Below are 11,906 nucleotides of genomic sequence, written 5' to 3'. Positions count from 1 at the left end.
AAAGTTACAGAGTTTTTAACTTTAACGCCTAAAAAACACTATTTTACGTATGGCAACACACAATGACGCCCGAGTTCAATCGTCAAAGTTCAAAATGCATAACTTTGCGCATCGTTTTTGTGGCATCAATGCGTAATTTTCTTTTAGAAAAAGAATTTTAAGTCACTCAAGGATAGCTAGTGTTACATACTATGCGCACGCATTAAAAATTTTAAAGCCCCATAAGGGCCCATTTAATAAAATTACAATAAGCACTACTCTCAAACATAAAACTTCTTAAATTAATTATATGATATAAAAATAGGTAACTTAAGCTAAATATAAGATAATTTGCAGTGGTAAATTTCTATAAAATCTATCAATTGTCAACAACGATTGTGTAAATTTCTAATATTCAACAAGGAGTTATTTTATTTTATTATTATTATTATTTTTTTTTCTCAAACCATAATCAGAACCAAAAAGAAAAAACGAAAGGAAAACATGAAAAAAAAATCATCAAAGAGTCGAAGCAGTTTTTTTCGATATGTATCATTGGCGTAATTGAAAACACGCAAGGAGTTAGGAAGTAAATTAAATTGACGTGCTACTCTTATAGAAAACATCCCATCCATATGGGTAGAACTCTTGGTATGAGTATTTGATTAACTCGAGTAGAGTTAGAAAATGAAAACATATTTACCAGAAATATTGGATCACGGGATTTAAAGATTTTGTAGAACATAATTAGATTTCTACATTTAACAAAATCACTGAAGGAACAACCAAGAAAACTCTTAACAAACGGGGAAATATGATCGAATAACCTGCAGGAAAAAATGTAGCGTACTACTCTACTTAAAGCAAGTTTAACCTTCCACATGTACCTTGTAGTGGTACCTCAAGGCAGTACAGGAGATGTGGCATTCGTTTCCAAGCCTGTGCTATAAAGCTAGCGCAAGCCAAGATTTATCTTGGCGACAACATTATCAATGTGCAAATTCAATGACAATTTATCATCCAAAAGTATTCCAAAGCACTGAATATTATGGACAAGTCCTATTTCATCCCAATTATATACCAGCCTCACGCCTGGAATATCATTCGTTCCGAAGAAAAGAGCCTTAGTCTTTGCCGCATTCACAGACAGACGATACGCAGACATCCATGAAGCCAAGCATGGCAAGGCCAAATCATTCTTCGATTGAATACCGTTCGAGGAGCGAAGGTTACCTACAAACACTAACTGAACACCGCATGTGCATATGGGGACACCAATACTCTATGGATTTAAATAAGTCGATCAAAAACAAAATAAATAGGAGGGGACCGAGTACAGATCCCTGAGGAACTCCACTTTAAACGGCGGCGTAGATGAAGCTATATCACCTATCTGAATAAATTGCTTGCTATCAACCAAATAGGAAAATAAAAATTTACAAGCGCTTTTACCAAGACCGTAAACTGTGGACAGCCTTTTAATCAGGACGAAGTAATCCACCCGATCAAAGGCCTTCTCTAGACCCAAGTAGAGCAAAATACAGATATTGTGACCTGCCACGCAATTCCGAATTTGGTCGATAAGACCTAAAAGCAACATGGACGTCCCTCTACCCTTCCTGAATCCGCATTGGCAATTATGTAAAAGCGAACTGCGGTCAAAGTAGGTTACAAGCTGTTTCTTCGAAACATGTTCCACTACCTTCGAAAGCACCGGCAATAATGTTATAGGTCTATATTCTGATACATTACCAGTGAAGAAGAAACCAAAGAAGAAGAAAATCGGATATAAATGGGAAAATTATCTTAAAAGACTTCATCGGGAACCCGTCATACCCAGCGACATTAGATTTAACTTACATAAAACCATCAAAAAAATTTATCGGGAGTAATGCTGGTAAAAGAAAAGCCGTCATTCTATCTCGAAGAAAATCTTTATATGCCAAATCCGCCATTGACTGCTGGAACCTTATCTCAGGACACTTGATCCAATTTTCCGAATCGTATTGTTTCACAAATATCTTCTTCTTAAAAACTGAATGAGTCCTATCTAAGCCGCACTCTAATAACCCAAGTTGATCATTAACATTAGTAGTCGAAAACATTCGTTCAAGCCCAGCTGAAACCACCTTTTCAAGCAACTCTGGTTCACTGAATCTGTTGTAATCAAAAAACTCATAAAATTCATCATTTCTCCCCACGGAGATGTTGAGAGAGATATTTACAAAGGCATGCTTTAATATATATGGGGCAAATAACTTGGTCGTTACGGCACAAATATTGTAGTTGTGACAGCAACAAGTTATCAATCAACGATGTAGATTGATGGAAAACATCAACATGAGTCGGACAGCTGTTATAGGAAACAGACACTTCCATTCTGTTGCAGGACTGCCTTATGGTAGCAGCGATGGAGGGATCAAAAAGATTTATGTTGAAATCACCCATTATCACAATATACTTGTATCGAACAAGAAGGCCGAATATTTCATGTTCCAAAGAATCGAAATTGCCATTCGGTAGGTAAACTACACCTACAAATTAATATGTAACATTTCTTCTAACATTCTCAATAAATGTTACATTACATCAATTATATAACAAAATAATAAATAATGGGCATAATGCAATATTTAAGAAATATCTTCAATGTTTCAAAAGATGGCTTTGGAAAAGATTTTGTTAAGATGTCAGCAAGTTGATTCTTAGATGTTACAATTGGAGATTGAATTCACCATTGCTATATTTTTCGCGTATGAAATGATACATCAATATATTTAGTGCGCTTACTTTATTGCACTCTGGTTATCTAGAAGAAAACAGTTTTCTTTCATTTTACTTGATATTTCTGCCATGAATCTCTTTGTCCACTATATGTGTTTCACAGCCTCTGTTGTTGACAATGCGACAATATTCTGCTGTTGTGATACCCAGGAAACCTTACAATTTCTAAGTTGTGCAACTACACCTTATGTTGAATTGCGATTGTTAATATCACCTGCGAAATCGGAGTCCAAATAAATTTTAAGTTCCCGTTAATTGCTCTTTGAATAAAGTAGCCCAAAATTCGTTGTGCTTTTAAGATACCTTAGTAGCAGCATTAATATGTATTGTAGAAGGGTTTTGCATACATCTGCTTAAGTATCCAACTGCATAAGCAATATCTGGGGCGGCTAATTATTGATAAGTATAGTAAGGATCCAATCAAATTCATCAGAAACATTCTCTTTGAATAAACTATTTGACAAACCAGTTTCCAATGGCGTTGAAACACTATTACAGTTCATCCTACCAAATTTATCTAGAAACTTTTCAATTAATTGCCGTTGATACAGAAAAATTGAACCATTTTCTAGAATTTTGGTTTGAAATCCTAGAAATTTGTCTATATTGAGGGTATTACTATTATAACTTACAGAACGATGAAAGACTATTGCAATGAAATGCGGACACTATCACAACAGACGGAAAGGCTGAAATTTCTTTTGACATTTCGAGATTACGGAATCATACATACCACAATACACAAGCGGCATGACAACTAAGGTAGCTCAACTCTTCACATGCAACAACATCAAAGAAAAGTTAGGTGCAATAGAGAAACAATTCCACAATAAAATCTTGAATCTGGAGATATCACAGGCGAATGCGGATATTAAATCAACGTAAAACAAGATATTTAATTTGAAAACTGGTACTATGAATATACTTTCGACTTCTGACTTCACGTCATTCATTAAGAAACAAAAAACAATATCAATAGAGATATCAAAGAAGATCAGTGGGACACAACAGGCGAAGTTAAATAATATGAAGGAAATACATTTAACCGGTATGGCATAATAATAAATGACGAATGGTTCGAAAACGCAACGCACATGCAAATCCCAATTGAAAATATTTAGGTACTGTCACTTGGCACGAAGTTTGCAATACCGGTTGACAAAAAGAACTTCTCTCCATTACACATTCTAACCGACTTCGAAGAATGCATACAAATGTCAGAAGAGAATGACAAAAAGATATGTAGAACAAAAGTAGGAAACAGGGTTACCAACCAAAAGGCACCTGACAAACAGTCCAAAAGAGAAATTCATTTTGACTATACACAGAAAGGCCCAAATATTTCTAAAGAAACACAACGATAATAAGTAATACAAGCAGACAAGGGGAAAAAGACAGTGGCTAAGTATAAAAAGGACTACAAGGAGAAAATAAAAGAACTACTGAATGATAAAGATACTTATAAGAAACTAAGATTAGATCCAACCACAAAATTACAAAAATTACACTACACTTAATCATACAACTTCATAAAGCTAATATAATCAATCAATAGGAGAGGAAATCACCACATAGTTCAGCAGCGACAGCGTCGAGACTGTACGGCCAAATTTCATAAACCAAACATGCCCCTCAAACCCATAGTATCATCCACAAATGTACCATGCTATAAATTATCTAAATACATCGGAAAAATTCTACAAAATATAATACCAACAGATTACAACTTTAAAAACTCCATAGAATTGAAACAAAGACTCAAGATTGAACACGATGGAACTGTTGTTTCCTTTGACGTTATTTCCCTTTTTACAAATATACCGGTAAACTTGGCCATCAAAAAAATAATAAATAAATGTGACATTATAAAACACACACAAATATGTTTGGAATACCAATAGGAAACCCTCTTTTCCCTACAATAGCAGATATAGTTTTAGACGACCTTCTTGACAATGCTATACTTGATTTAAATAACAACAACACCACAATAAAATTCATATTCAAATATGTTGATGACACGCTAATGATAATTAAAAAGGAGACATAGATAAGATACATGACATTTAATACAACCAGAAAATACAATTTACATTTGAAATAGAAAAGGACAACCATATAGAAAAAATATGGAGAAATAACACCTCAATACAATTTGATTGGTGCCAGAAGGATTATGGCATCTGGTAGAATCATTCCCACAGCACACAACCAAAATCACATATAATCAACTTATGGCAACCCTATAACGAATGAAGAAACCAAACGATATTAGCTGCGTTCGGGAACTCAAAACTTTGGGCAAATTTGCACAAATTTTTACTGGAAGTCGTTCGCGTACTTTATTTGACAGAAGAAGAGAGTGCAAGAAAGAGCAAATGTTGACAGTTATAAAAAAGAGAGAACCTGCAAATTTCTAATGGGATTTTTTTTTCCCAGCAGAAATTTGCAGCTTTGGACAGACGTTTGGTATAGGTCAGATGTTTTACAAAAGGCAGCCATATGGATCAAAAGGAGAGAAAAGTAAAAAATATAATTATTGTTTATTGTAATTATTAATTTTGTTCCATTTTCATTGACTTTTAATGAAGATTCATGGCGGTTGTTCTACATTAGAAAGTGAGTGCAAAATTTACGGAATTATTTGGAAAATCTTGACAAATTAAAACATTGTAGTCTTCTAGACTCCAAGAACAGAGCAATTATCGATTTCAACATCTTTTCTTTGAATTTATGAAGGAGGGAAGATGCTGCCATGGGAATGTGTGACACACAGTGGGATTAGAAAAACTAGTGCAAATAGTCTGCCAATTGTGAACGGATACAGATATCTTCAATGATAACAAAGTGTACGTAGCCGCCACATGACCAAATACAAAACTCCCTTAGCCTCACATCAGTGGTCGTAGCAATTTATCTAGCCACAATATCTAAAAGCACAACAAGTGTACTTTTGTATACGGTAATGGCAAATAAAGCAGTTGCAGCTTTCGAAATGCATGCTGATGCTCGGCGTATGGAAATTGTCCAACGGGAGGAGCGGGAGGAGTAGTCCCTCATGCGTCTTGGTTACTGATTGTAGAAGGTTGATCTATATAAAGAGAGTAAAATAGCTCTTACTCTCCTGCAAATTTTTACTGGAAAAGTACGCGAGCAGACCTATTGTAGCTTCAAACACATCCCTGGATTAACAGATAAAAGCTTAAGAGCTTTAATGACCAAAACAAACAACATAAAATATGCATACAGAGCGAATCAAACAAGCAACAAAAATTCTCCAACATCAAAACTCCAATCGACAAACAACAACAAAATAATGTTGTTTACGAAATATAATGTAAGGGAACTGACGAACAAAGCTGTGACTTAGTATATGTAGGAACAACAAAATGAACGCTTCAAACAAGAATGGGACAACACAGTGCTGACATTGAAAAAAAAAAACAGAAAACAGCTTAGGCGCAACATATTTGAAAATTGGACATAGGGCAAACTTAGGATATGTCAAAATATTAGATAAAGAAAACAAAGAGAGAAAGAGATACACTTTAGAAAGCTTAAGAATGCAACAAAAAATAGATAGGACGATGAACTTGAAAGAGGACACGAACTATATTAGTATAAGTTACCGTGTAGTAATATAAAGATCTGTGATATTAAAATTTAAGTTGTCTTCAATAAAATTAATGTCGTGTTGTTGAAGAATGTGCTTTTGACGAAAAAATTCATGTGAATATAGTCTAATTGATTGTTACCTAATTATATTGGGTTGCCCAAAAAGTAATTGCGGATTTTTCATATAGTCGGCGTTGACATTTTTTTCACAGCTTGTGACTTTGTAATTGCATTCTTTCTTCTGTCAGTTATCAGCTGTTACTTTTAGCTTGCTTTAGAAAAAAGTGTAAAATAAGTATATTTGATTAAAGTTCATTCTAAGTTTTATTAAAAATGCATTTACTTTCTTTTAAAAAATCCGCAATTACTTTTTGGGCAACCCAATATTTTCATAAAGATTTGAAATAAATGTAAGGTTTTAATTAAATAGACGTACCCCCTGAAGATGTCAACAAAAATTGACGAAACGTTGGGGCAAATGAAATAAAAAGGAACTTTTATTTACGGAACTTAGGTCTAAAGAGCTTAAGATAAAATTTACCAACGGACTTCATATTGTATCATCATGCCCCATCTATGCAGTCGATAGATATCGACGATTGTAATGGGTCAGTGAATCGCTTGTGAGACAAGAAACAGCACTGCGTCTTCTGTGCGTTAAAATCTACTCTGTTCATTCTATTCCACTCGGAAATGGCCAACAAATCCTGGGAGAGTGTCTCATCCATAATACGCCTTCTGTCCACAATTTCTTGAGGACTGGGCCTATGGTCGAATGAATATGAGTAGACTGGTCGGCAAACGAGTAGACTGGATTCGAAGTCTGACCCAATAGATCGTCAATGAAAATAAGAAAAAGGGAAGGGGAAAGAACAGAGCCTTGTGGGTCATCTGATATATGGGTTTTTCTGTCAGGTCTTTAAAAAAATCATGAAAATTGATCAAAAAAAATCGTCAAATGAGACCACCTTTAATTATTTCGCCATAATTTAAGGCCTTGGACCTACAAAAGGCGGATTGTACCATATGATTTGTGGTTGTTGTACCACCACCTTTAATTGTTTTATTAAGCTCATGATACAATTAAGAGGTAGCGTCATTAGCACAACAACAAAAACATACCCCCAGCGAAACTACCTAGAGTGGTAAATGTCATAAATTAAAATGTCAAAGTGGTTCTAGAAATAAAACTTTGTTCTACAAATTTTCTTCTTCAAATGTGTTTTATATTTGTATGTTCATCATTATAACACTGTTTGGTTGCTTATGTGTGGATTATCTGATCAAATAGAAATTCTTTTTAAGATTTTAGAAAAAAAATCACAGCTGTGTGATCAAGCCTTTGACATTCATATTTACTGTAAAATCAAAACCTATATAAAAAAATTGTACACAATTGTTCACCTTATAAGTGCGTCCTGCACCTTCCTTGTAATCAAGCTGATCGACCTTTTGCCAACACACACAAAGAAATTTGTGCGCGTGTGTGTATACGTGTGCGCACATGAGCAGAGAATATGCGAGAAAGAAGATAACAACAAAGAGAATGTAAACTAAAATCCGCCCAGGTCCCGGCCGAACTTAATGCATTATTACATGTTTTTGTTGATATATTTCTATTTATTGGAATATAAAAAATTGAACAATAAATCTGCAATGAATTAAAATTGTATGCAGCGGGCGATTTACATTTTTGTATCGGTGCAGCCGCGATTTGATTTTTTTAATCGGCTCAGCATACGAGCCGCCGATCAAGATTTTAGCCAAGCCGCCGCCGCCGACTAAAACCTTCATTCACTGTTCCCCATCGCGAACATTTTTTATTTCGTTTAGTTTTTTTTTTTAAAAATTTATATATTTTTAAATGTACATCCTCGTTACGGCATACCTAAATCAAAAACGGAATCGGAGTCAATAAAAATTTTAAGAAATTCGAACGAAGCTACGCAGAAAAAGCATGTGAAAGAATAGTGCTGGCGTTAATTATGAGAAAATTCCGTCCGTCTCCCAGAAACGCGTTTTCATGTGCCAGTGTGTTAGTAGTTGTTGTTGGTGTCATATTATTGAAGTAATCTGGGGGAGTCGTTGCTTGTTGAATGGTTGGTAGTTGTTTTTTATGTGTTTGTTAGCCACAACCAGAAGAAAAAAAATCGTAAGCCAATTTTCTATTGCGCTACCACAGCGACAGCAAAAACAGGATCAAGATTAAAACTGCGGCTGCAGAAAAATAATTTCAAGTTTACGTACGTATTTACATATATATTTATGTACATGCTCTAGCGAATCGACGGTAGTGGAATAGCCGAACGCTGTACTCGTCCATCCTGGTATTCTTGCTACGTCTGCTGGTCACATCATTACTTTTTGCTATTGGGATGAAATATATGCCAGGAAAAGGTTTGCGTAAATGTTGTACCTGCTGCCGAGACACGAGTTATCATCACCAACATCATTAGCAGCTTCACCTTTGACGTTTAATTTTGTTTATTGTCTTTTCGTCTCATTGCCGTTCGCACGCAATTAACAATTGGTTTTTGTATACTGTCATACTGTCTCTTAGTGGCTGCTTGTTATCGTCTTTTGTTAGTTAGTATCATTCAATATGTTGCGATTCCTAAGTCGTCGTAAAACTCGCAATAATTACGTAGAGACAAGTTCTGGCAATCCAAACGATCGTATTGACGGCAGAAGTCCCTATGGAGCCGGAGGAGGAGATATCAAACCACAAAGAATACCGGTCAATAAGAATAAGATCGATTGCCGAGTAATACTTCTGGATAATACAGATCTATCTATTGAGTTGTCGGTAAGTGAGCATTCAATATGAAATGAACCTACCTACGGTTGCACATAAAAATGTATTTGATAACCCTCTACAACTAAATATAGGTACAATGGGCGTGGATTTAGTACAGAATCAGCTACATAGTTTCATTATTTTTTCATTTCATTTATTTCGTACAATGTTATACAAAGTCAAAAATAATGCTGGACCTAACATCGCATTACAATCAGTGAACAAACTATAACAAATATACTACTAAAAAATCTGCTGGCTTTTTTTTCCCTTAGCCTTAAAATCTTTTTGGGATTCCTCGCAGAATATTTGTGCAGCTATAGACAAATAATTTAAGCGCTTCTATTTAAATAATAGTACAGCAAAAGCTTCAATAGTTAGACAAATGTGTGATGTTAAAGTATTTGACTACGGAGGCCACCGTAGCGCAGAGGTTAGCATGTCCACCTATGGCGCTGAACGCCTGGGTTCGAATCCTGGCGTGACCATCAGAAAAAATTTTTCACCGGTTGTTTCCCCTCCTAATGCTGGCGACATTTGTGAGGTACAATGCCATGTAAAACTTCTCTATAAATAGGTGTCGCACTGCTCGCCGTTCGGACTCGGCTGTTAAAAGGAGGCCACTTATCATTGAGCTTAAACTTGAATCGGATGCACTCATTGATATGTGAGAAGTTTGCCCCTGTTCCTTAGTGGAATGTTCATGGGCAAAATTTACATAGACAAATAATTTAAGCGCTTCTATTTAAAGAATAGTACAGCAAAAACTTCAATAGTTAGACAAATGTGTGATGTTAAAGTATTTGACTGCCTACTTGGATTGCAATTTTTTCCCCCAGCGAGATTTTTTAAATGGATTATGGTGTTTAACAGATCCACAAAAATAAAGTTTACCTATTAGAAAAAATAACTAAATCATATGGTTGCATTGTTGTTGTTGTTGTTGTTGTTGTAGCCTCATTTTTGGATATGGAGGTAGCGATCCCCATAAAGCTCCTATAGGTGAGCAATTAGATTTAGTTTTATTTCTTCAAACATGTAATCGAAGCCATTCGACCCATTTAAGAATTATGTTCAAGAGTACAAGGAGATCATAACAACTCACAAAAACTAATAACAAAAAAAAAAATCATTACTTAACATATTATATCGGAGCTATATGCAAATCTAAACCGATTTTGATGAAATTTATTAGAGCTCTGGATGGGTAATTAAAAAGGAGTAGTTCATTGTGATTTGTTTAAAATGGCCACAGCGTAGCTTCAAGTTACATTAGCTGAATAAAATGAATAAAGCATTCCACACCAAATATCGTTCAAGCCGATAGAAAATTATGAATTTAATTAATTCGAGCAACATATACATATTTGGGAGGAGGCCACCGTGGTGCAGAGGTTAGCATGTCCGCCTATGGCGCCAAACACCTGGGTTCAAATTAGAGCTGGCAAAACATCGATGGCACTGTCGATATTTAATTTTTTAACTGAATATCGATTGATATTTTTGCGATGGATTCTATCGTAAAAGCTAAATTTTTTTTGTAAAACTAAGCAAAAATAGGCAATCCGACACCGAATGTATCCTTTAAGATACATTGCGCCTATAGAGAGCGCAATTTTCATCCGATTAGACTAACATTTTGTACAATGATTTCTCTCATGACTTCCAACTGACTTTATTAACCTTGGTTTCATTTGGTCTGTGGATTGATATTGCTTCTATATAAATCGGTCTCCTGATTTTTGCTTCTCATTTTCGTTTGAAATAAAGGTGAGGGGAAATAAATGATAGTATCGATATTTATTATTAAAAATATCGAAAATATCGAATGCTGCGATTATCGATAGTTTGCCAGCTCTAGTTCAAATCCCGTCGTGAATCTCAACAAATTTTTCAGGAGATAACCATCTTACAAATGCTGGCTACATTTGTGAAGTATTCTGCCATGTTAAAACTTCTCTACCAAGTGGTGTCGCTATCGGCACGCCGTTCGGACTCGGTAAACAAAAGGAGGTCCCATTATTATTGAGCATAAACTTAAATAGGACTGCACTCATTGATATGAGACAAGTATCAGCAATGTTTTTTGGTAAATTTCTTCTTCCTAATATATTAAAATTTTTCTCTTTTCTCAGTACATGGTATTTTTAAAACCTATTAAAGGTATGTCAATACACAGTATACAGTTAAGTTATTATAACGAATCTTGTTCAACCAAGCAAGTTTCTTAAAAGGAAAAAGTATTTTAATACTAGTTTTAATTTTCAGTAAAGTTTCGGTATCATAACATGATACATAGGACACGAGCTCACTTATGCAAAATCGGTGCGGTAAGTGATAGCATGTGTAGGGCATGTCGGGAAGATGATGTTGTTTTTGTAGCTACATTTTCAAGTGCAGGTGGCGATCCTCGTCAAGCTCTTGTAGGTGAGCAATTTCGTTCCGGTCCAAAGGACCGATCGCCGGGGGAACAGGGTGGCCATTGGTTATTTAAAGCGTCATTAACTCGCCTTGTCATATTGAGCATCATAGGCACTCAGTATTCTACTATCCGCTACCTCGCAGCTAAGCTTCACGTGACAGCAATGAACACGGCACAGATCAAACCTCAATGTTCCAGCCTGTGTGGTGCTCGCAGCTATCCCGTGCCGAGGATGATATATGTTGAAGCATTTCCTATGTCATTGCCGGAATTTCGCGGCCAACAATCAGCGGCACTTAGTTGGTACAC

General features: G+C 35.5%; 1 protein-coding gene across 7 annotated transcripts in view; it reads left to right on the top strand.

Annotated features, from left to right (window-relative positions):
- The first annotated feature begins 8,155 nt into the window (after window positions 1–8,155).
- The window catches only part of LOC106083804 (band 4.1-like protein 5), a 36,914-nt gene continuing 33,163 nt past the window's right edge, over window positions 8,156–11,906 (top strand). For 3 of the 7 annotated variants that reach the window (XM_059362168.1, XM_013247051.2, XM_059362167.1), the window contains exon 1: window positions 8,156–9,184. In XM_059362168.1, the coding sequence (XP_059218151.1) occupies window positions 8,981–9,184 (204 nt within the window). In that variant the 5' untranslated portion in view covers window positions 8,156–8,980. The remainder of the gene's footprint in view (window positions 9,185–11,906) is intronic. The other 4 variants (XM_059362166.1, XM_059362165.1, XM_059362162.1 and 1 more) reach the window with 4 other exon arrangements.

The sequence above is a fragment of the Stomoxys calcitrans genome, chromosome 2 (assembly GCF_963082655.1).
Source record: "Stomoxys calcitrans chromosome 2, idStoCalc2.1, whole genome shotgun sequence".
Classification (NCBI taxonomy): Eukaryota; Metazoa; Arthropoda; class Insecta; order Diptera; family Muscidae; genus Stomoxys; species Stomoxys calcitrans.
Note: the sequence above shows the minus strand (reverse complement) of the source record. Positions and strands in the feature narration are given on the sequence as shown.